The 26,165-nt window shown below is 46.5% G+C and overlaps 1 protein-coding gene across 3 annotated transcripts in view; it reads left to right on the top strand.

Annotated features, from left to right (window-relative positions):
* The window catches only part of scarb1 (scavenger receptor class B, member 1), a 128,912-nt gene that overhangs the window by 62,520 nt on the left and 40,227 nt on the right, over positions 1 to 26,165 (top strand). For 2 of the 3 annotated variants that reach the window (XM_070888205.1, XM_070888206.1), the window contains exons 5-9: positions 2,906 to 3,109; positions 5,729 to 5,824; positions 13,717 to 13,832; positions 14,497 to 14,663; positions 16,182 to 16,300. In XM_070888205.1, the coding sequence (XP_070744306.1) occupies positions 2,906 to 3,109; positions 5,729 to 5,824; positions 13,717 to 13,832; positions 14,497 to 14,663; positions 16,182 to 16,300 (702 nt within the window). Of the gene's footprint in view, positions 1 to 2,905; positions 3,110 to 5,728; positions 5,825 to 13,716; positions 13,833 to 14,496; positions 14,664 to 16,181; positions 16,305 to 26,165 lie in introns of all 3 variants that reach the window. The other variant, XM_070888207.1, reaches the window with a different exon arrangement.

Consider the following 26,165-nt stretch of genomic DNA (forward strand, 5'->3'; position numbering starts at 1 on the left):
CCATGCGGCTCTTTGTCGGCCGGCGCGGACACGATGGGCCGAAATGGCCTCCTTCTGTGCTGTAAATTTCTATGTTTCTAGAAGATTGCAACACAACTTGCTGCTAATATAGCCTTTAACTTGGCCTAATCCCACTTTCCAGCTCTTGGTCCGTAGCCTTGTAGGTTACAGCACTTCAGGTGCACATCAAAGTATTTTTAAATGTGTGAGGGTTTCTGCCTCTACCACCCTTTCAGGCAGTGAGTTCCAGACCCCCACCACCCTCTGGGTAAATACATTTCCCCTCTTATCTCCTCTAAACCTCCCCCCCAAATTACTTTAAATCTATGCCCCATGATTGTTGACCCCTCTGCCAAGGGAAATAGGTCCGTCCTATCCACTCTATCCAGGCCCCTCATAATTTTATACATCTCAATCAGGTCTCCCCTCAGCCTCCTCTGTTCCAAAGAAAACAGACCCAGCATCTCCAATCTTTCCTCATAGCCAAAATTCTCCAGTCCAGGCAACATTCTTGTAAATCTCCTCTGTACCCTCTCCAGTGTAATCACATCTTTCCTGTAATGTGGTGACCAGAACTGCACGCAGTACTCCAGCTGTGGCCTAACTAGTGTTTTATACAGTTCAAACATAACCTCCCTGCTGTATTGTATTCCATGCCTCGACTAATAAAGGTAAGTATTCCATATGCCTTCTGAACCACCTTATCTACCTGGCCTACTACCTTCAGGGATCTGTGGACCTGCATTCCAAGGTCCTTTTTGTTCCTCTACACTTGAGTGTCCTACCATTTATTGTGTGTTCCCTTGCCTTGTTGGACCTCCCCAAATGCATTACCTCACACTTCTCCGGATTAAACTCCATTTGCCACTGTTCTGCCCACCTGCCCATATTGATATCTTCCTGCAGTCTGCAGCTTTCTTCTTTATTATCAACCACACGGCCGATTTTAATGTCATCTGCAAACTTCTTAATCATAATCCCAACATTTAAGTCCAAGTCCAAGTATATACCACAAAAAGCAAGGGACCCAGCACTGAGCCCTGTGGGACCCCACTGCATACAGCTTCCCAGTCACAAACGCACCCATCAACCATTACCCTTTGCTTCCTGCCTCTGAGCCAATTTTGGATCCAACTTGCCACTTTACCCTGGATCCCATGGACTTTTAGTTTTGTGACCAGTCTGCCATGTGGGACCTTATCAGAAGCTTTGCTAAAATCCATATACACTACATCATACGCACTGCCCTCATCGACCCTCCTGTTATCTCCTTGAAAAATTCAATCAAGTTAGTCAGACACGACCTTCCCTTCACAAATCCGCGCTGACTGTCCTTGATTAATCCATATCTTTCCAAATGAAGATTTATCCTGTCCCTCAGGATTTTTCCAATAATTTTCTGTATCTGTCTCTATCTCTGGTAACTGCAGCCATAGGATGGTTTTCTCTGCATACCACTCCACACCCCATTGACCTCCGCTTTACGAGGGCTACTTGGTGTCATACTCTGTTGGATGCTGTCCTGATGTTCAGCTACTCTCGTCTCTCTGGTATTCAGCTCTTGTCCATGTCTGGGTCAAGTTTGTGATGAGGTCTGGAGCGTGCAGTCCTGCTACAACCCAAAGTGATTAGTTGTCAATTGATAGCAATATTGATGACTTTATGATTATCGGATCTTTGCAGGTACTTTATTTCCAATCCATTCCGTTGCACCCTAAAGGTCTCATTAAGATTATGCTGTTTGTGGTCGGAATCATTGGTAACTTGCTCCCATAAATCCCCTTTCTGTATTTATTTTCCACTGGAAGGATTTGAAAATATGTTTTTTTAAAACATAGAGGAATCGAAACATTCGACAGTTTGAGGGGGAAGAGCCTTGACACTCAGCATTGAAAACCGGTTTGATGTCGCTCTAGAGAGAGTGCCCAGAATAGATGGGCCTGTGAAACGAGTTGCTGCGAGGGCAGATCACGTTGTCACGGGTTAGACATGCTGGAACCGAGTCACGCATCCTGTTTAAGTCTCGTAAGCTTGACTCACTAATTGGAGAAAGATAATGTGCTCTTTGTGTTGTGCTGATCTGAACAAAGTGAATCTGATTATAACTTCAGAGAAGGTTCACGAGGTTGATTCCGGAGATGAAGGGGTTGTCTTATGAAGAAAGGTTGAGCGGGTAGGGCCTGTACTCATTGGAGTTTAGAAGAATGAGAGGTGATCTTATTGAAGCGTATAAGATTCTGAGGGGGCTTGCCAGGGTAGATGCAGAGAGGATGTTTCCCCTCGTGGGGGAATCTAGAACTAGGGGGCATAGTTTCAGAATAAGGGGTCGCACATTTAAAACGGAGATGATGAGGAATTTCTTCTCTAAGGGTCGTGAATCTGTGGAATTCTCTGCCCCAGAGAGCTGTGGAGGCTGGGTCATTGAATATATTTAAGGTGGAAATAGACAGATTTTTGAGCGATAGTGGAGTAAAGGGTTATGGGGAGTGGGCAGGGAAGTGGAGCTGAGTCCATGATCAGATCAGCACTGAATGGCAGAGCAGGCTCGAGAGGCCGAATGGCCTACTCCTGCTCCTATTTCTTAGGTTTTTATGTTCTTATTGAGTGAACAAACAATTATATGTGAGATAAAACAGTTTTTAATGAATTTATTGATTTTTTTTTTCTTCTTTCCAAATATTAATTCAGTTGTGTGAAGGAGCTGCATACCTTCCCTGATCAGATGGGTCATTGTTCTATCCTGAGCCATCCTGCTATATGTGTCGTATACTGTGGAAGTCACATCCCATAAAAGCAAGGTGCTTGAGGGAGTGACTGAGAAGCCAATTCGTAAACCGTGATGTTATATTAGCTTAATGCTTGCAATATTTGTAATTTTCTTACAATGCTTATCATTTAATTCCAGGGTGCAGCTTTAATGGTTGAAGACTTGCCCTACACTTTGAAACTTATCTTCAGCACTGCCTTGAAAACCTTTAATGAGACACCATTTATTAAGAAGTCTGTGAAGGAGATAATGTGGGGATATGATGATCCACTCGTTGACTTTCTTAATCGAATTTTTCCAGGTATTATCCCATTTAAAGGAAAGTTTGGCTTGTTTGTCGAGGTAAGTGTATTTTCGCAATCCAAAAATGTAAATCTACAATGAATAAATTTTTCTGTATTCAGGGCATGTCCTGTCCTAATGAGTCGCTTCCCACGGAGTTAAACCCTTTTCCCTGTACTTTCTGGGAGAGGCAAAAACTCGTCCAAAAGCAGTTCAGATTGGTCAAAAATTCTTCTCATTCTTCACGAGAACCTGGAGTCAAACCCATCCATTAGTGTCCGAAGTACTCACGTATTTTCCTTGTTTTGCCGAAATCCATCTAGCCTTTGCTCACTTGCCCTTTTTCCTTCTCTGAACCCAAGTGTGCTGTTCCTCACTGAGGACCTTATCAAAATACATTTTCAAATCTCAGTGGATTTTATCTGGTTCTTGCAACTGCTTAAAGGTTGTCAAATGTGTCATCTTATTTCTGATACCTCCTCTAAGCCCTGTGCAGTCTAAATGCTCCTTTATATCACCCTTCTGATTTTCCATCTACTTCCCCAACGCAGACTTCGATTCACTACTCCATAGTTCACAGCATTTGAATTTGAACTTTTCTGAATAAGTAGCATGTTTCTCTGAGCAACAGACACTGCCCCAATTTGCAAATCCACAAACTCTCGCTGTGTCAGCATTGTCCAATAAAGCTTTTTCTACCTTGCACCTTTTTAAATCAACAAACACTATTTCCTTTTGTAATCTACTAAAATACCTATCTGGATATTAGTCCTAACTGCAAGGGGTAAATCCAGTTCTCCTGGTTAATATCCGATTCAATGGCTCTCCAAGTCTTCTCATACTGTCTCCATTTACAATTCTCCAAGTTCCTTCACTGACTCCAAACACATACAAGAAACCTTTCCATTGTCCTGCTATCCTTCCGAAGTTTATTTTAGCTTTCCAAATGCCTTTTTGCTGACTCTAAATACTGTTTATCTTGCTGTAAAGTTTTTAAGCTGCCTTTAGTTAAAGCTGCGGATGCATCTGATGGTCATAAATGAAGAACTTTTTCTTATTCTAAATTGACATTTTAAAAACCTGTTTTCTGCCCAAAGTTCTCCAGTGTTTTTGTTTTTTCCTGTGTTTTGCCAAAATGACTTTAATTTTGATTGAAATATTTTGCAATCAAGTTGTTGCAAAAAGGAGACAATTTGAAGCCCTTTGCATCTGGTGCTGCTCAGCTGCAGATGGCCATCTAATCCCATTATCTGCTCCATTTACCCACATCCTTCACAGTCTTCCTCTTCAAGTAAATATTCAGTTGCCTTTTAAACAATAGCTTCTGTCTCAGTGGATGAGTGCTAAAAGATTTCAATTTTGAGCCTGTTATTCATGGCTGCATATAGTGACACTGCAAGATCCGACCAGAATGGAGATGTTTGGGTAATTACCCCGTCAAACATGCCTGGAGGTGACTGACGGAGATGGATTTTACCCATAGAATTGGTATTGTGTAACTATCTGCCACTTATTGTGCCTTGCTGGAGAAATCACCCTGGAGCAGGAGACTGCTGCTGTTTCGGTCTGAGTTCTGTTTGCTGTAGTGCGCTGTTTAAATAGACTGCTGAGTAAAACGACAATGTTTGCTGGTACACTGTCCTTTCCATGGCTGACAGAGTAACAGACTGGAGGAGGAGGGCACAGCCAGGCTGCTGAAATTTAACGCAGAGATGTGGAAGATGGAATTTAACGCAGAGCTGTATGAAGTGCTGCATTTGGGTAGGAGGAATGAGGAGAGGCAATATACATCACTGGTTAGGCCTGAGCTGGAGTATTGTGTCCAATTCTGGGCACCACACTTTAGGAAGGGTGTGAAGATCTTGGAAAACGTGCCGAGGAGATTTACTAGAATGATTCCAGGGATGAGGGACTTCAGTTACTTGGCGAGCAGGGCTTGTTATCTTTAGAGCAGAGAAGGTTAAGGGAAGATTTAATAGAGGTGTTCCAAATTATGAGAGGTTTTGATAGAATAAATGGGGAGAAAATGTTTCCAGTGGCAGGAGGGTCGGTAAACAGAGGACACACATTTTAAAATAAGCGGCAAAAAGCCAGGGGAGAGAATTGTAGAAATACATGTACGCAGCGAGTTGTTGGGATCTGGAATGCACGGCCTGAAAGGGCGATGGGAGCAGATTGCGTGTTAGCAGTCAAAAGGGAGTTGGAGAAATACTTTGAGGAAAAATGTACAGGGTTCTGGGGAGAGAGTCGGGCAGTGGGACTAATTGGACAGTTCTTTCTAAGAACTGCCACACACACGATGGGCCGAATGGCCTCATGTTTTTTTTATATATATTTGGTTTTGAGATATTTTTCTGTTACATCTTTGAGTAAATATTTCAGTATCTTTCCTACTCTTTTATATAAAAGATTACATGCAAGAGATTTAGGATCGAGATTAGGAGAAAGTTTGTGTAAACAAAGGGTTGAGGCTCTGGAATGCCTACCAGAATTGCCGATCGATTGAAGCAGAGACCACCTAAACGTTTCAGAATAGGTTCGATCAGTGGTTGAAGGAAGGATAAGGGAACAGGATTCCTCCGTTGTCCTTTCTATGTAACTCTATGAAGCACAATCGAATTCTAGATCTTTCTATTAAAGTGGTAATTGATGCAGAGTTTCCCATTTTTTTTTTTACAGATGAACAACTCGGACACTGGGCTATTCACAGTTCATACAGGAACCGATAATATTACTAAAGTCCATCTGGTGGACAATTGGAATGGTGTTAAAGAGGTTTGTGAATTAGAAAACGGTATTTGCTCAGGCTAAGAATGCTGAATCGCTGTTAGCCACAGTAGCACTTTCTTTTCAAACTAATTCCCTGCTCTGTTGCCACATCACTTCAAACACTCCCAAAAAGTGAATACTTTCTCTTTGAACATCTGAATTGATCCTGGAGCAGTGCGTTCCACATACTCATTGCTTCATGTGAAGACTTTGTTTTCTAGATTTGCTTTTAATCAGCTTGGGTTAAAATCTTAAGATTACAATTATTAGTTGTCCACTTAGACCGTGGGCTGAAGCCTGTTTCCTTGCCTAGAGTTTGAGTTCCATAGTCTCTGTGTGGGGAGTACCTCGAACCATGCTAAATATGTTAAACATATGTATCTGAAGCAAAAACCAAATGTTCCCAAGTCTGAAAATTGAGTGTTACCGAGAAATAACTAAAAACAAAGGTAGTTGCTATGGACTTTCTTTTACCCACCAACAGTGACATATCAGTGCCCCTGCTGAATTTTAAGCATGGATAGTGTAAGAATTGGTGGTAAGAAGTATCACTGAGGACATCTGGGGTCCGGAAGCATCATATGGTGCAGTTATACATAAATCTAAGTTTTATTTTCATATCTATTGCTAAGAAATAAATCTACAATAGCAACCATTTATTTCAGACACATTTAGTGACATTTCAGACAGACACGCACATTCATTTGTTAACCATATAATAACAGTAATAGTATTGATTTTTTTTTAAAAGATAGAAGTACTGCTAAAACAAAACAGACCTGAAAAAAAGTTAGAGGCTGAAAAGGAATGCATATCTTTGAATCATCAGCAGAATCAAGGGTTTCTGTTTGCTCAGCCCTCGAAGTCTCGGGCAAAGATGCAACATTCTCGCAACCTACACATGAGCAGATGTCAGTGCAAGGTGGCTTGTTGAGAAGATGAGCACCTTCCTTGTGCACACTGGGTCTTGTTGCAAGCACAGTGTGCACCTCTGTTACACTGGCTGGTGCTGGGGCAAGTGCCCATTACGCTGGTTGGTGCAGGGGGAAGAGCCCATTACGCTGGTTGGTGCAGGGGGAAGTGCTCATTACGCTGGTTGGTGCAGGGGGAAGAGCCCATTACGCTGGTTGGTGCTGGGGGGTGTGCCCATTGCTCTGGCTGGTGCTGGGGGGAGTGCCCATTGCTCTGGCTGGTGCTGGGGGGAGTGCCCATTGCACTGGCTGGTGCTGGGGGGAGTGCCCATTGCACTGGCTGGTGCTGGGGGGAGTGCCCATTGCACTGGCTGGTGCTGGGGGGAGTGCCCATTGCACTGGCTGGTGCTGGGGGGAGTGCCCATTGCACTGGCTGGTGCTGGGGGGAGTGCCCATTGCACTGGCTGGTGCTGGGGGGAGTGCCCATTGCACTGGCTGGTGCTGGGGGGAGTGCCCATTGCACTGGCTGGTGCTGGGGGGAGTGCCCATTGCACTGACTGGTGCTGGGGGGGAGTGCCCATTGCACTGGTTGGTGCAGGGGGAAGTGCCCATTACACTGGTTGGTGCAGGGGGAAGTGCCCATTACACTGGTTGGTGCAGGGGGAAGTGCCCATTACACTGGTTGGTGCAGGGGGAAGAGCCCATTGCACTGGCTGGAGCTGGGGGAAGAGCCCATTGCACTGGCTGGAGCTGGGGGAAGAGCCCATTGCACTGGCTGGAGCTGGGGGAAGAGCCCGTTACACTGCGATATGTGTGCACTAGGTCCGTGCAGCAGAGCTGGTCTCCAGTCGTCCTGGGTAATCCTTGCCACTGGACCAAGACCTAGTTCTGTCAAGCCCGTGTGGTGGCTGGTTTGCAAAAGGTATCTTCCACCCTTCAAGTTTTAGTTCGGACCTGGAATATTGGGTCCATCTTTGATGTGGAAGCAAGTCCTCCTCGATTCAAGGGACTGCCGATGATGATGATGTACATCAAAGTTATACTGATGGTGGTCTGTGCCCAGATCCAGTTGGAGCGAGTAACGTAGTTAACGCTTGGTGTCCGTACGGAGGGTAAATTTCCTGCTATAGAGGTAGATGTGCCAGCGTTCACGTGTAGATGCAAGCGAGTGCTTCACATTCCTCCTGTAAAGTATTTATGTTCTGCAGACGAGAGCGTGCGAGAGGCGAAAGCGACTGGGAGTTCCAGGCCGTCAATCCATTGAGAGCACGGCACCCATGGCAGTGCCTGATGCATCCGTGGTGACATATGTAGTGGCATTTGGATCAAAGTGCGCGAGGATAGGAGGGGATGTGATTTTCTCCTTGAGTGTGGTGAATGCCTGAGCCTGGGAATCTGTCCATTCCCACGGGACGTCTTTGTGCAGCAACTTGTGAAATGGTTCGGCAATGTGCAGGTAGGGCGGGATCAACTTCAGCTGGAAGTTGCAAGTGCCGAGGAATGATGAAAGTTCTTTGACGTTGGTAGCCTCCTGCATTTGCTGGATCGCGTCAATGTTGTCAAGTGTCGGCTTGACACTTTGTGTTGTGACTCTGTAGCCCAGAAAGTTTATTTCTCCAGCAGTGAATGTACTCGTATCGGCATTAAGTGTAATGTTATGTGTAGCAAGTGTAACCAGAACTGCATGAAATCGCTGGTCATGTTCTTCCATTGTCCGTCCATGGACGACGATATCGTCAAGCAGATTGAGGGCTCCCTCTATGCCTGCTAGCATAGTAGTGACAATCTTCTGACATGCACTTGGTACAGAAGATAATTCATAGGGCATGTGTCGATATGGATACAGACCATCATGCATCGTGAATGCCGTGAGCAGTTTGCTGTCCTCCGATAGGGGTATTTGCAGGTAACTGCAGTGCATGTCGAGTTTCATAAAGACTATTGAGCTGTGGAATTCTGAATACAGTTCGTCGATGGTAGGAAGAGGGTACTTGTCGGGGATGATGGCCTTGTTGACCTCTTTCAGGTCGATGCATAGGTGGATCTCCCCATTTTTACACCAAGCAATGACTAAGCTCGAGATCCAGGGTGAGGAGTTGATGCTCTCAATGATTCCGAGATTCGAGTCGCATTCATTCTGCTGATACTTGGTCACGAACCGCGAATGGGAGACGGCGAAGTTGCTGCGTAACCGGTTTGACAGAAGGGTCAATGCGGGGGACGATGGCAGAATTTTGTTGTCACTCAAACCCTGTGAAGATTGAGGGATACTGCTTGTCAAAGTCCACCGTGTACACAGGTGTGTCAGTTGAGTCATAAACTTTGAACCCAAGCTTGTCAAAAAAGTCAACACCCATGAGTCTTCATCCCTTCGCGACATAAAAGGAAAAGTTCTCCAATGTTATGTCCTTGTAGTATATCGGGACAGGTATGACCCCAAGTACCTCAATTTTGGAGTCGGAGTACGCATGTAGAGTGGAATTTGCGGGCTGCAGTTGACAGTGCGTGAAGTGGGTTTTGTACACAGACTCGCTCAATATGGAGACTTTGGCTCCAAGGTCAATGAGGAGGCAGCAGGGCATGCCGTCAATGTTTACCTCACAGTCCTTGAATTTGCCCGAACCCATGTGCGAAATGTCACTAACGGTGTAAACCATACTGGGTTTATCACTATCGGGGTTGTCCACATGTCGAATATGCTGCGATGAGCGAGACACTAGCAAAATGGTTCATTTTACCACATGCAGAGCAATTCTTCCCACTTGCAGGGCCGTTAGGACTCTTTGCTAAGTGTTATTTGTCCCCACAGTTAAAGCAGTGGAAGTTAGGCCCTTGTTCCGAAGTGGGTGGCTTATTACTAGCCCTGGGTCACTGCTGTGATTTCCGCTTTGGACGAACACCTTGCACATGGGCTGTAGCTGCAGTCTGCTGCACCGAGGGAGCAGGGAATCTGATCGCTTTTGAATCGGAAAGTGCTGATTCGATTTGGATGGGCAAATTAGTTGCTTTGTCCAATGTCAGTTTGTCATCCTTCATTAGCAAGCGTTCCTGAATGCAGGGGATCGTTGTTTTCTCAATAATTTGATCCCTGATCATTTCCTCTGAGTACTCCAAAGTTACACGTAGCGGCCGGTTCAGTTAATGAAATGATGTGCTGTTTCATTGGTTCACCGTTCCCTTGGCCCCTTTGATGAAATTGGAATCTCTTCTTCACGATACTTTTCTTGGCCCAAAATAGTTCTCTAGGGCGCTTACCATTTTGTCGTAGGACTTCGTGTCTTCGATTTGGTCAAAAATGCGTTGGCCTTTGGTGCCGAGGCAGTGGATAAGTATTGCACGGCGGCGAGCTGGTGTTATGTTGTCGCCGTCTAACCCACTCGCTGTGATGTACGTAGAAAAGCGCTTTATCCTCGGCCATGGGATTGGAGGGTCTCCGGGTGTGGAGAGGAAAGACTGGGGGTCTGGGAGGTTAATTTGAGTCATCCTCATTGCCAAATTATGTTGTGTATGTAAATAAACAGACTAACTGAAACAGGAGAAATGTAACTCCTGTATAGCAACTCCCAAAATGGTGTCCCCAAACCAGCATGTTTACAGCAGTGTGTGAATAGCTCCCGCAGGGTCCTAATGCCTATTTGTTTGTTACATGAACACTCACTCGGCCGAGTATGAACACACAGTGCAGGATCACCGGCGCGATGATGTCATGGCGGCACCAGGTCACTATGGCGTCACTTAAAAGGGAGAGCCACCGCGCTTCTAAAACTTTGGCCCATTGGGCGACGAGTGAGGGTTTCGGGCGGGTCAGTGGCCTGGCACCCAAGGGGGGGTGCCAGGCTGCCTAATGGCAGCCCGGCCGAACTCTGGGGTATACTTGGCGGGCTGACAAAACAAACCATAGCTGCAGCGGCAGTGCACCCTCCCCTTTAAGGGAAGCCTCCCCGCCCTTGCAGAAGGCCACAGCCTCCTTGAACCACCGGGAAAAACCGGTTTTGGCACCGCTGGGCGGGCCGAAGATTATCTGAGGGGAATGTCGCTGTCGGGGGGGGGGGGGGTTTAGATCGGCGGTGTGCACGGTGATGACGCGATTACCACGGGCCGGCAGCAGTGGAGCAGTAAGGGAGGGATCGGGGCACTGCCGGCAAACCTCAGGAGGGCAATTGGGCGGTTGGTGGCCTCTCGGGGGTAACAGGTCTTCAGGAAAGGGACAATTTCGGCCCTGGTCAGTCTAGTATATGAGGCTGAAGCAGGCCCACGGAATGGATCACGTCAAACGGCATAACCACTGAACTAGGGAACAAAAGTTGATATCTTCTTGTAGGCTGACAGTTTGATAGGAAATACTGTAAAATCACGTGTACTCATAGTCTGACTTTCCCGTTCTTGCTTGTCCTTGGCTCTGTCGAGCTTGGGTTGATCAGTAGCGTTGCCGATGATATCCAATCGAATGTGCGATTGTTGTCAGTCATTCTGGTGCAATAACCAGCTCCAGATCCTAACTCTCGATGGCATTCTCTGCAATTTTAGCTTTCCGGTTCCAGGAAATTTCCACTGATGAACCCCCGTGAAAAATGTTATCCAGCTCGAGTCCGAAAAATCAAAGCTGATGCTTTTGTCTCCCTCAACTCTGTGCATGCAACTGATCTAGTACAGAGATCTTGATTGGCTGATTTTGCAGTACTGACAAATACAGCAGTTGTGATTGGTCATTTAAGTAACTTGCAATTGCATCGTCACTCTGGGTCTCTGCCTAGTTTCTAATGAAAATTTCTGCAAAATGCTCACTTTTTGAAGATGGGAGCATTGATTTTTGTGATAAGTGGTCCCTAAACTAATATTGGTGTGACTATGAAGTACTTCCACAGAGGGGACGATGGAAAAGCCCTTTTTTGAGACTGAGCCCATGGTCCAATTCCAGCTGACTTGGCTCACACCTTAATCTCCATCCCAAGTGTCACGCCCACCGGGTTTTCAGAATGAGTTTTCAAGCAATGTGAATTTGGACAGGGTTTTTTAAAACTAACCTGGGCTGCAATGCCTGAGCTGGAGGAGGCTTGATATGTTGCTGAGACAACTGTTTACACCAATTGGGGACATCAGGCAATTTGTTCTTGTCTCTGATATTCTCATGTATTGGGGATAATGTTGTTCCTGAACACAGAGGCATCTGAGGGTCTTCTGGTAAAGAAGAAAGTGTCGCTTTAGATGCCTTTTTGGCAAATCCCTGCAGCGGCTGGGAAAGTGGGCCACTTAGGCAGTGAGTCATGTTGCCAACAGGATCACGCGAGGTTAACCATCTCCACGGTGTGGGCTGGACATTACGGTGTGGGACATCAGTCTTTGCCGTTAGAGGTTGTCGAGTAATATCAAAAACAAGTGGATTCGCCCACGGGAGGGAGGGAGAGAGCATTTCTCCTTCTGCTTCGAGGGGAGAAGTTTCTCGCTCCCCTCTTTCCCCACCCCCCCCTCGCTTCCCTCCCTCCCCCACCCTTCTCTCTCTCTCCCTCCCCCCTCTCCCTCCCCCACCCCTCTCTCTCGCTCCCCTCCCTCGCCCACCCCTCTCTCTCGCTCCCCTCCCTCCCCCACCCCTCTCTCTCTCTCTCTCTCTCTCTCTCTCTCTCTCTCCCTCCCCCTCCCCCACCTCTCTCTCTCTCTCCCTCCCTCCCTCCCCCACCCCTCTCTCTCGCTCCTACCCCTCTCTCCCTCTCTCTCTCGCTCCCCTCCCTCCCCCACTCCTCTCTCTCTCTCTCTCTCTCTTCCTCCCCCACCCCTCTCTCTCTCTCTCTCTCTCTCTCGCTCCCCTCTCTCGCTCCCCTCCCCCACCCATCTCTCTCTCTCTCTCTCTCTCTCTCTCCCACCCTCCCCCCTCTCCCTCCCCCACCTCTCTCTCTCTCTCTCTCTCTCTCTCTCTCGCTCCCCTCCCTCCCTCCCCCCTCCCCCACCCCTCTCGCTCGCTCCCCTCCCTCCCTCCCTCCCCCACCCCTCTCGCTCGCTCCCCTCCCTTCCTCTCTCTCTCTCTCTCTCTCTCTCTTTCGCTCCCCTCCCTCCCAAGGTCACAAGCAGTTAAATTGTTTCTAAATGGCTCTCTGTGGATTTACGATAACTTGTGGGTGTGCAGATTCATCACCCTTCCCTATCCATAATCGGCCAATTTACTGAACTAAAATTCAGGAAGGATGTGATTGCATTAGAGAGGGTGCAGAGGAGGTTTACAGGGATGTTGCCTGGACTGCAGAATTTTAGCTATGAGGACAGATTGGATAGGCTGGGGTTGTTTTCTTGGATCAGAGGAGGCTGTGTGGAGATCACCATTGAGATGTATAAAATTGAGGGGCCTGGATATAGTGGTTAGGAAGGACCTATTTACCTTAGCAGAGGGGTCAACAACCAGGGAGCATAGATTCAAAGTAATTGGTAGGAGGATTAGAATGGACTTGTGGAGAACTTTTTTCATCCAGTGGGGTCTGGAACTTTCTGCCTGGAAGGGTAGAGGCAGAAACTATCACCATATTTAAAAGTACCTGGATGTGCACCTGAAGTGCTGTAACCTACAGGGCTATGGACCAAGAGCTGGAAAGTGGGATTAGGCTGGGAAGACTTTTTCGGCCGGCATGGACTCGATGGGCCGAATGGCCTCCTGCTGTCTATGAATAATTTAGAGTAATTAAGAATAAACATCTATGAATAATTTAGAGTAATTAAGGTGGTGGGCCAGTATTCACAATACTGATCTATCAATCTGTGAATCGACCATCGCACACTGGTGAGTTTTCCAGTCTTGCATCATTTGTGTAATGAGGGTCATGCTGACGGTGTCTCTACATTAGGTTGAGTAATGTGCAGTGCTTACTGAGCTGTGTTAAACCACCCTGCTCATGTACAGGCCAGGGGATAGGAGACTGTGCACAGTTACTGTTATGCAGCCTAATATCCAAGATGTGTTGTGCTTGATACCGTTTGACTTTATCTCTTTCCCTCTACATCCAGGTAAACTACTGGCACTCCGAGCAGTGTAACATGATCAATGGCACGACGGGTGAAATGTGGCCTCCGTTCATGACTCCATCGGACACACTAACGTTTTACAGCCCAGATTCTTGCAGGTGGAAACAATTACTGACTGACAGAACTCCCAAAAATCTTTTAGCTGAATATCTTGCAAGGGGCTTAGCTCTGTGGGATAGCAGCTTTGGTCAAACATATACACATCTGTGAAAACGGGCTCGAGAGTTCTGTCCCACTTGATTTTTGCTTCCTATTTAGAGAAAGTTGCTTCTGTTATTGTGCTAAAGATGTGTTTGTTAAAATCACTGCAGGCACAGTAGGTATTTAAGTGCCATATTTCAAGGCTCCTATTGCATTTGTGGTGCATTGTTTACTGTGGGCTGGGGTCTGCGTGTTTTAGAACCGGAGTTCCTGTCTATTTGCACAGCGTCTATTGGCTGATGTCAGAGTGAAGGCGGGGCTTCCACCAAACGGTGTATTTTACAACAAACGGAATCTGTTAAAGGGTGCAGGGAATGAGGGGACAGTGGGATTAGACTGGGCGGGATATTAAAGGGGGGAGAATGGGATTAGACTGGGTGGGATATTGAAGGGTGAGGGGAGAGAGGGGGAGACTGTTGGGATATTAAAGGGGTTGTTTGTGTTGGATCTTTCTATGCATCTGCCCTTTGTTCTGTTGACAGTTTGCACAGAGCTATTTCAAAAGGAAACTTTATTCTGATTTGTAGCAATATTATTAAAATGCCTTTTTGTAATAAACAGAACATTGGAACTGGTGTTTCAGGAATCTGGCTGGACTTTTGATATACCGTCTTACCGGTATGTTGCCCCAAAGACCATGTTTGCGAATGGGACGGTGTATCCCCCCAACAAAGGCTTCTGTCCGTGCAGGCAGTCGGGGGTGTTAAATGTCAGCACGTGCAGGCATAGTGAGTATCTGAGCTATATAATCTACAAAATAAAGAAAATATTTTAATTTATTTGTCCTCGGGACCTCCCAAAGTGCTTTACCTTTGGCTTACTTATAATCTGCATTGGCCATGTCTGGGCAGCCAGTGTTTCAGGAGCTAGGAAGGAAATTAAAGAGCAGGACCTAGAATTATAGACCGGTTACAGCACCGAAGGAGACCATTCGGCCCGTCGAGCCCGTGCTGGCTCTCTGCTAGTCCCACTCCCCGCCCTTTCCCCGTGGCCCAGCAATTTATTCCCTTCAGATATCCAACTCCCTTGTGCAAGCTGCGATGGAGTCTGCCTCCACCACCCTCTCAGGCAGCGCATTCCCGATCCTAACCAGTCGCTGCGGAAAAATGTTTTTTTTAAAGTCGCCTTTGGTTCTTCTGCCAATCACCTTAAATCTGGATTTTGGTTAATCAAAGGTATTAGGGATATGGAGTTAGGTCACAGATCAGTCATGATCTCATTGAATGGCCTCCTCCTGTTCTATGTTGCTAAATAGGTGTGATGAGCTGCTGAAACACATAGCCACAGAGGACGATGAGATAGCCAGAAGGTATTCGGAAAGGGAGGGAAGGAAAAGGAGTTGAGGTGGCAGTGTTGATCAAAAGAAACTGTTCCAGCATTGGAGGGGGACGATGTCATTGAGGGGCCAAAGGCAGAGTCTACTTGGTTATTCAGCGGAGTGGTTCAGTTGATGGGTGTATAGTATGGGCCATCAAATAGTGGGAGGGAGTGAACTCAATTCTCAGGCAAATTACAAAAAGATGCAAGAACTTGGAGCCCGAGAATAGTACAGGAGGCCATTCAGCCGAATGAGTCTTTACCAGCTCTCAAAGAGCAACTCAGTCACTCCCCCCCCCACCCCCCACCCCCCAAGCCGGCCCCTCTCCTCTCCCCCCCACTGATGGCGGGCCTGTGGGATTTTGGGGGGGGTGGGATTTGTTGGGGAACTTGGAGGGGGTGATGGGGAGTGAGAGCCGATGGCCCATGGGTTCGGGGAGTAGAGAGGGGGTCGGGGATAGGGATCTCGGGGATTCATTGGGATGGGTCTCTGAGCCTTTGAGCGACTCTTTGTTCGTGTGTTTTGACGGGAAATGAACCTTTTTTAATAAAAAGAATGTGATTGGCCAAATGATGATCATTTGTACGAACCAACTGCAAGCACCCTTATATCAGGTTTTAAAATGGAGTTTTATTCATCCACAGGCTTTTATGTTTCTGATTTGTATAAATAACAATGTACTGCTGTAGAAAAGTTGTGTCGAAATGATAAAACAGAAATAGGCTGTTTGGCTCATTAACTCCTGCATAAACCAACAGACTGAACCTCACGGAGCCCACTTTGTTCCCATATCTCTATCCCGCTTTCCTTTAGATACCTATCTAACCTATTAATGTTAACAGTCTCTGCTTTCGTCATTAACTTTGTTGGGTTATTTCACAGCCTTGTTGTAACACGAGCTTCAGGTTACCTCTTGTCTGTTCCCCAGATTCCCAAGTCTTTATCTCACACCCGCACTTCTACAATGCTGACCCCGAGCTGTGGGAGGCTATCGATGGATTACATCCCAATGAGAGAGATCATGCACTTTTCATTGACATCCATCCCGTAAGTAAGATCTTCTGGTTCAGTGATATTTAAGGGTAGAAAACTATCTGTGTTGGGGATTAATATTTTCATCATTCATTTAATATTAATTGCAGACTCCTCCAGACCGCAGAAAATGCAGGCGGCATGGGAGCCCGTGAATCGACTTAAAAACCGATTACACGGGGCTGCCCCGTGCACCACCCTCCAGGCCAAGTCCCCAATAAATAGAAACATAGAAACATAGAAAATAGGTGCAGGAGTCGGCCATTCGGCCCTTCGAGCCTGTACCGCCATTCAATATGATCATGGCTGATCATTCACCTCAGTACTCCTTTCCTGCTTTCTCTCCATACCCCTTGATCCCTTTAGCCGTAAGGGCCACATCTAACTCCCTCTTGAATATATCCAACGAACTGGCATCAACAACTCTCTGCGACAGGTTAACAATGTGTTACAGTGAAGTAGTTTCTCCTCATCTCAGTCCTAAATGGCCTACCCGTTATCCTTAGACTGTGACCCCTGGTTCTCAACTTCCCCAACATCGGGAACATTCTTCCTGCATCTAACCTGTCCAGTCCCGTCAGAATTTTATATGTTTCTAATGAGATCCCCTTTCATCCTTCTAAACTCCAGTGAATACAGGCCCAGTCGATCTAGTCTCTCCTCATATGTCAGTCCTGCCATCCCGGGAATCAGTCTGGTGAACCTTCGCTGCACTCCCTCAATAGCAAGAATGTCCTTCCTCCGATTAGGAGACCAAAACTGAACACAATATTCCAGGTGAGGCCTCACCAAGGCCCTGTACAACTGCAGTAAGACCTCCCTGCTCCTATACTCAAATCCCCTAGCTATGAAGGCCAACATGCCATTTGCCGCCTTCACCGCCTGCTGTACCTGCATGCCAACTTTCAATGACTGATGTACCTTGACACCCAGGTCTCGTTGCACCTCCCCTTTTCCTAATCTGCCACCATTCAGATAATATTCTGCCTTCATGTTTTTGCCACCAAAGTGGATAACCTCACATTTATCCACATTATACTTCATCTGCCTTGCATTTTCCCACTCACCTAACCTGTCCAAGTCACCCTGCAGCCTCTTGGTGTCCCCCTCACAGCTCACACCGCCACCCAGTTTAGTGTCATCTGCAAACTTGGAGATATTACCCTCAATTCATTCATCCAAATCATTGAGGGAGGACTCCCACGTAGAGAGCATTCCACTGGGGAGCCCCCGCCTCCTGTGGATGGCAAGATGGTGTGACATGGCAACAGCTCCACAAACCGGTGAGCATGCTCGCAGGGGCATGTGTTACACTGATGATTACTACACTGTATTATGTTCCACACTGTTCCCTTTCTCCTGCACGATGTGTGATGCTGGGATTGTATCGTAAGCCAGTGCTTGCGGTATAACTGCAGCTCTTAAACTCTCATTTCCCCACCCAATGCTTTGCTTGTTTTGAGACTGAGGGCAGCGGTTATAGCAGCGACACAGCTTGCCTCATTTTAACAAGACATGTTTTTAGAAGTTTAGTGATGTTGTTCTGGTGTTGATAAAGGGTCAGAAAGGAAAAGGCAAATCCAGGCGATTCAGTCCTAGGACATCGCTGCAGGAGTTCCTCAGGGCAGTGTCCTAAGCCCAACCATCGTCAGCTGCGTCATCAATGACCTTACCTCCGTCATAAGGTCAGAAGTGGGGATGTTCACTGATGACTGCACAGTGTTCAGTGCCATTCGCAACTCCTCAGATAATGAAACAGTCCGTGCCCACATGCAGCAAGACCTGGACGACATTCAGGCTTGGGTTGATAAGTGACAAGTAACATTCGTGCCACACAAGTGCCAGGCAATGACCATCTCCAACAAGCGAGAGTCTAACCACTGCCCTTTAACATTCAACGGCATTACCATCGCCGAATCCCCCATCATCAACATCCTGGGGGTCACCATTGTTATGTATTTAACCCCTTGTAACCTGACCACCAGAGGGCCTACCTGTTGGAGCCCCAAGGGATCCCAGCATCCCTTGGGAGCACAGTATATAAGCAGGCCACCCACAAGATACCTGCACTCTATAACTACAATAAAGGAGCTAAGGTCACACATGCTCATTACACACAGTACTCGGTCTGACCATTTATTATGAGTATAACAGCCATTGACCAGAAACTTAACTGGACCAGTCACATAAATACTGTGGCTACAAGAGCGGGTCAGAGGCTGGGTATTCTGCAATGAGTGTCTCACCTCCTGACTCCCCAAAGCCTTCCCACCATCTACAAGACACAAGTCAGGAGTGTGATGGAACACTCCCACTTGCCTGGATGAGTGCAGCTCCAACAACACTCGAGAAGCTCGACACCATCCAGGACAAAGCAGCCGCTTGATTGGCCCCCCATCCACCACCTTCAACATTCACTCCCTCCACCACCGGCGCACTGTGGCTGCAGTGTGTACCATCTACAAGATGCACTGCAGCAACTCGCCAAGGCTTCTTCGACAGCACCTCCCAAACCCGCGACCTCTACCCCCTAGAAGGACAAGGGCAGCAGGCGCATGGGAACACCACCACCTCCACGTTCCCCTCCCAGTCACACACCATCCCGACTGGGAAATATATCGTCGTTCCTTCATCGTCGCTGGGTCAAAATCCTGGAACTCCCTCCCTAACAGCACTGTGGGAGCACCTTCACCACACGGACTGCAGCGGTTCAAGAAGGCAGCTCACCACCACCTTCTCAAGGGGCAATTAGGGATGGGCAATAAATGTCGGCCTTGTCAGCGACGCCCACATACCAGGAACAAATTTTTTAAAAGGTGAGTCTGGGCATGGCGGGAAACCGCTGGAAGAGTAGCAGCATATAAGGTACTGCAATAAAGACACGGGCCAAAATTCATCACCTGCCGCCCACTGCCACCGACATTGCTCTTGCAGATCCGCCTAGTGCCACATTCGGGGTGGCCTTGAGTGGGCGGAGGAGGGGAGAGCCGCTGGGAAGCGCTCGCTGACGTCAGCGGACGGCCGAGTGGCGCAACTGATCTCCCGCCCGCCGAGCTCCCCGATTCCTGCGGGCGGGACTCGGCGGCAGAACGGGGAGGACCGCTGGCTGGAGGCTGGTCTGTCCCCGACAGTGAGGAGGAAGAATCTGTTTTTAAAAAAAAAAGGTAAGTGAACATTTTAAAAAAAAAACATTTCCACAGCGACTGATCGGCACGGGGTCCCGTGAAGGTCTTCGATAGTTTTTAAATTTTTTGTTGGTGATTTTTATTTCCAGCTCTTCGACCCTCCGTGGGCCCGACTCTATCCTCGGCGGCACTTGGGCAGCAAGCACCTCTGCTGCCGAGAGTGAGATCTCCCGCCAGCTACTGCCCAGATCGGCGGTGTATGTCATCCATTTTCTGCCCTCCGACCATCGAGGGATCTCGGTGATGAATATACCGTCTGGTACCTCGGCGGGCGGGGACCTTGACCAAAGTCGGTCCCAGGGACCAATGGGAGACAGAAAGGACTTTCCAGAACACTCACATTGCAACTGTACAAACTGTTTACACCCACTATCGATAGAGGCACAATAAAAGAACCCAGACCTACGTTTAATTGCTCCCAGTCTGTGTAACTCCTGTGTGCACTGAAGCAAGAATAAAAGTGAGTGTTGAAACCAGAACCAGAAGCTGACTTTGTTATTGCTCCAGCGAACGGATTTTAAATCCAACATTGGGATATTTGAACAATCAGCATAATTCTGTCAGATTTGATGCCAAAAAATTATTTTTATACAATTACTCACAACAGTTTCCTGATTGGAACTAATTGAATATTTAAGCTAAACAAACACGTGAACTCAAATCTACTCAAACATTGAATTTTAGAAATTATTTCTCTTTCATTAGTAGCTGTTTTTTTTCTCTGCTTTAATTAAAAAGTGATTTCCTGGTAGCTATGCGGTGGAGGAGGATTTCCTGGCGTATATTAGGTATGGTTTTCTAGACCAATATGTCGAGGAACCAACTAGAGCGCTGGCCATCCTAGACTGGGTGTTGTGTAATGAGAAAGGACTAATTAGCAATCTTGTTGTGCGAGACCCCTTGGGGAAGAGTGATCATATGGTAGAATTCTTTATTAGGATGGAGAGTGACACAGTTAATTCAGAGACTAGGGTCCTGAACTTAAGGAAAGGTAACTTCGATGGTATGAGACGTGAATTGGCTAGAATAGACTGGTGAATGATCCTTAAAGGGTTGACGGTGGATAGGCAATAGCAAACATTTAAAGATCACATGGATGAACTTCAACAATTGTACATCTCTGTCTGGAGTAAAAATAAAACTGGGAAAGTGGCTTAACCGTGGCTAACAAGGGAAATTAAGGATAGTGTTAAATCCAAGGAAGAGGCATATAAATTGGCCAGAAAAAGCAGCAAACCTGAGGACTGGGAGAATTTTATAATTCAGCAGAGGAAGACAAAGGGTTTAATAAGGAGGGGGAAATTAAGAGTATGAGAGGAAGCTTGCTGGGAACATAAAAACTGACTGCAAAAGCTTCTATAGATATGTGAAGATAAACGTAGATCCCTTGCAGTAAGATTCAGGTGAATTTATAATGGGGAACAAAGAAATGGCGGACCAGTTAAACAAAAACTTTGGTTCTGTCTTCACGAAGGAAGACACAAATAACCTTCTGGAAATACTAGGGGACCGAGGGTCTAGTGAGAAGGAGGAACTGAAGGAAATCCTTATTAGTCAGGAAATTATGTTAGGGAAATTGATGGGATTGAAGGCTGATAAATCCCCGGGGTCTGATGGTCTGCATCCCAGAGTACTTAAGGAAGTGGCCCTAGAAATAGTGAATGCATTGGTGATCATTTTTCAACAGTCTCTGGACTCGATCAGTTCCTATGGACTGGAGGGTAGCTAATGAAACACCACTTTTTAAGAAGGGAGTGAGAGAGAAAACGGGTAATTATAGACCGGTTAGCCTGACATCAGTAGTGGGGAAAATGTTGGAATCAATTATTAAAGATGAAATAGCAGCGCATTTGGAAAGCAGTGACAGGATTTGTCCAAGTCAGCATGGATTTATGAAAGGGAAATCATGCTTGACAAATCTTCTGGAATATTTTGAGGATGTAACTGTAGAGGGCTCAAGGGAGAACCAGTGGATGTGGTGTATTTGGACTTTCAAAAGGCTTTTGACAAGATCCCACACAAGAGATTGGTGTGCAAAATTAAAGCACATCATATTGGGGTTAATGTACTGACGTGGATAGAGAACTGGTTGGTAGATAGGAAGAGGAAAGTCAGGATAAACTGGTGATTTTCAGAATGGTAGGCAGTGACTAGTGGGGTGCCGCAGAGCTCAGTGCTGGGACTTCAGCTATTTACGATATACATTAATGATTTAGATGAACGAATGGAGTGCAATATCTCCCAGTTTGTAGATGACACTAAGCTGGATGGCGGTGTAAGCTGTGAGGAGGATGCTAAGAGGCTAGAGGGTGATTTGGACAGGTTAGGTGAGTGGGCAAACGCATGGCAGATGCCGTATAATGTGGATAAATGTGAGGTTACCCACTTTGGTGGCAGAATATTATCTGAATGGCGGCAGATTAGGAAAAGGAGAGGTGCAACGAGACCTGAGTGTCATGGTACATCAGTCATTGAAAGTTGGCATGCAGGTACAGCAGGCGCTGAAGAAGGCAAATGGTATGTTGGCCTTCATAGCTAGGGGATTTGAGTATAGGAGCAGGGAGGTCTTATTGCAGTTGTACAGGGCCTTAGTGAGTCCTCACCTGGAATATTTTCAGTTTTGGTCTTCTAATCTGAAGAAGGATGTTCTTGCTATTGAGGGAGTGCAGCAAAGGTTCACCAGACTGATTCTCGGGATGGTTGGTCTGAGGAGAGACTGGATCGACTGGGCCTTTATTCACTGGAGTTTAGAAGGATGAGAGGGGATCTCATAGAAACATATAACATTCTGACGGGACTGGACAGGTTAGATGCAGGAAGAATGTTCCCAATGTTGAAGTCCAGAACTAGGGGACATAGTCTAAGGATAAGGGGGTAAGCCATTTAGGACTGAGGTAAGGAGAAACTTCTTCACTCAGACTTATTAACTTTTGGAATTCCCTATAGCAGAGAGTTGTTGATGCCAGTTCATTTGATATATTCAAGAGAGAGTTAGATGTGGCCCTTATGGCTAAAGGGATCAAGGGGTTATGGAGAGAAAGCAGGAAAGGGGTACTGAGGTGAATGATCAGCCGTGATCTTATTGAATGGCGGTGCAGGCTCGAAGGGCCAAATGGCCTATTCCTGCACCTGCACCTATTTTCTATGTTTCCTCATCAGAGAAAAACCTGTTGACTGGCAGGATCGCCTGTTGGGTGTGTTTACCTGTGACATGGTTACAGATTAGGATCTATCGGGTAAGAACATAAGAAATAGGAGCAGGAGTAAGCCATACGGCCCCTCGAGCCTGCTCCGCCATTTAATACGATCATGGCTGATCTGATCATGGACTCAGCTTCACTTCCCTGCCCGCTCCCCATAACCTTTCACCTCCCTTATCGCTCAAAAGTCTGTCTATCTCCACCTTAAATATATTCAATGACACAGCCTCCACAGCTCTCTGGGGCAGAGAATTCGACACATTCATGACTCTCAGAGAAGAAATTCCTCCTCATCTCAGTTTTAAATGGGCGGCCCCTTATTCTGAAACTCTGCCCCCTAGTTCTAGATTCCCCCACGAAGGGAAACATCCTCTCTGCATCTACCATGTCAATCCTCCTCAGAATCTTATACGTTTCAACAAGATCACCTTTCATTCTTCTTCTAAACTCCAATCAAACTGGAAGATTTAACACTTCAAACTTGTAGTTCGAGAGGGTCCAAATACACGACTCCTCAGAACGTGAAGTTTCGACAATAGTGAGTGGGAGCAGAATAGCCCCTTTTACCGGACTCCCTCACTCTTAAAGTAAACATTCACCCTACTCCCATCATCCTTCCGATCACCGCTGAGAATATACAAAGAAAGAACTTGCATTTTTATAGCCACTTTCATGACCTTTGGATGCCCCAAATCTCTCTGGGCCTCGACCCTTGCTCGCCTAGGCAGCCTCGCTCAGAACGGTTCCGGCCCTCCATAAAATCAGGACCTGGAACTTCCTTGTTCATGAATATTATTGGTTCCATCTTATCTTAGCACTACAAAGCCCTTGCATAGAAATCAGGAGATCAAAGATTGGAGTTGTAGCATCACTACTCAGCAGGTAGCTTAGACAATATTTTGATAGGATAGTAAGAACATAAGAAGCAGGAGTAGGCTATTTGGCCCTTCGAGCCTGCACCGCCATTTAATGGCTGATCTTTGACATCAACTGCGGCATGGACTGGTTGGGCCGTATGGCAGTATATTCGATGTAATGTAAAAACTCCACTTTCCCGCCCGATCCCCATATCCTTCGATTCCCTAGAGTCCAAAAATCTATCGATCTCAGCTTCGAATATACTCAACGACTCAGAACCACAGCCCTCTGGGGTAGAGAATTGCAAAGATTCACCATCATCATCATAGGCAGTCCCTTGAAATCGAGGAAGACTTGCTTCCACTCTAAGTGAGTTCTCAGGTGGCTGTACAGCCATTTGGCTGCCCGTATTGCCAGCCTATCTGTCCTGTTGCAGTCAATTGGTCTCATCCTCACTGTTTGCTACACCTCCAAGTTTGGTATCATCGGCAAATTTTGAAATGTTACTCTGTATTCCAATATCCAAGTCATTCTATAATAAATATATAATATATATACATCACTGTTCACTACCTTCCAGTCTGAAAAACTGCTGCTCGCCACCACTCGCTGTTTTCTGTCCTTAAGCCAAATCCCTATCCTATTCCTTCAGTTTTGTTTATCAGACTTTTATGTGGTACTTTTCAAACACTTAATGTCCATATAGACAACATTCACTGCATTCCCTTCATCAAAAAATTCAATTAGATTAGTCAAACACGATCTGCCTTTTACAAATCCGTGCTGGCTCTCCTTAATTAACCTAAATCTCTCCCAGTGCCTGTTAATTTTTCCCCTGATTATTGTTTCTGAAACCTTACCCACCACCGCTGTTAAACTGACTGGCCTGTAGTTATTAGGATTGTCCTTGCATCCTTTCTTGAACAAAGATGTCACTTTTGCCGCTTTCCAATCCTTTGGCACCTCCCCTGCGTCGAGGGAAGATTATGGCGAGCCCTTCTGCGATCTCCACCCCACTTCCCTCAGCAACCTGGGACCAGGCGACGTATCCGCTCTCAGCATATCCAACCTCTCCAGTATATCTTGCCCATCGATTTTCACCCCATCCATTACCTCTACCATCTCCGCTTCTACCCATATTTTGTCAGCATCCTCTCCCTCATTAAACACCGATACAAAGCACTCATTAAGTATTCCAGCCTGGCCCTGCGCCTCTAAACATATCTCATAGAAACATAGAAAATAGTAGGCCCTTCTAGCCTGCACCGCCATTCAATGAGTTCATGGCTGAACATGCAACTTCAATACCCCCTTCCTGCTTTCCCGCCATACCCCTTGATCCGCCTAGTAGTAAGGACTTCTTCTAACTCCCTTTTGAATATATTTAGTGAATTGGCCTCAACAACTTTCTGTGGTAGAAAATTCCACAAGTTCACCACTCTCTGGGTGAAGAAGTTTCTCCTCATCTCTGTCCTAAATGGCTTACCCCTTATCCTTAGACTGTGACCCCTGGTTCTGGACTTCCCCAACATTGGGAACATTCTTCCTGCATCTAACCTGTCAAAACCCGTCAGAATTTTAAACATTTCTATGAGGTCCCCTCTCATTCTTCTGAACTCCAGTGAATACAAACCCAGTTGATCCAGTCTTTCTTGATAGGTCAGTCCCACCATCCCAGGAATCAGTCTGGTGAACCTTCGCTGCACTCCCTCAATAGCAAGAATGTCCTTCCTCAAGTTAGGAGACCAAAACTGTACACAATATTCCAGGTGTGGCCTCACCAAGGCCCTGTACAACTGTAGCAACACCTCCCTGCCCCTGTACTCAAATCTCCTCGCTATGAAGGCCAACATGCCATTTGCTTTCTTAACTGCCTGCTGTACCTGCATGCCAACCTTCAATGACTGATGTACCATGACACCCAGGTCTCATTACACCTCCCCTTTTCCGAATCTGTCATCATTCAGATAATAGTCTGTCTCTCTGTTTTTACCACCAAAGTGGATAACCTCACATTTATCCACATTATACTTCATCTGCCACGCATTTGCCCACTCACCTAACCTATCCAAGTCACTCTGCAGCCTCATAGCATCCTCCTCGCAGCTCACACTGCCACCCAACTTAGTGTCATCCGCAAATTTGGAGATACTACATTTAATCCTCTCGTCTAAATCATTAATGTACAATGTAAACAGCTGGGGCCCCAGCACAGAACCTTGTGGTACCCCACTAGTCACTGCCTGCCATTCTGAAAAGTACCCATTTACTCCTACTCTTTGCTTCCTGTCGACCAGTTCTCAATCCACGTCAGCACACTACCCCCAATCCCATGTGCTTTAACTTTGCACATTAATCTCTTGTGTGGGACCTTGTTGAAAGCCTTCTGAAAGTCCAAATATACCACATCAACTGGTTCTCTCTTGTCCACTCTACTGGAAACATCCTCAAAAAATTCCAGAAGATTTGTCCAGCATGATTTCCCTTTCACAAATCCATGCTGACTTGGACCTATCATGTCACCTCTTTCCAAATGTGCTGCTATGACATCCTTAAGAATGGATTCCATCATTTTACCCACTACTGAGGTCAGGCTGACTGGTCTATAATTCCCTGTTTTCTCTATCCCTCCTTTTT

The sequence above is a fragment of the Pristiophorus japonicus genome, chromosome 8 (assembly GCF_044704955.1).
Source record: "Pristiophorus japonicus isolate sPriJap1 chromosome 8, sPriJap1.hap1, whole genome shotgun sequence".
Classification (NCBI taxonomy): Eukaryota; Metazoa; Chordata; class Chondrichthyes; family Pristiophoridae; genus Pristiophorus; species Pristiophorus japonicus.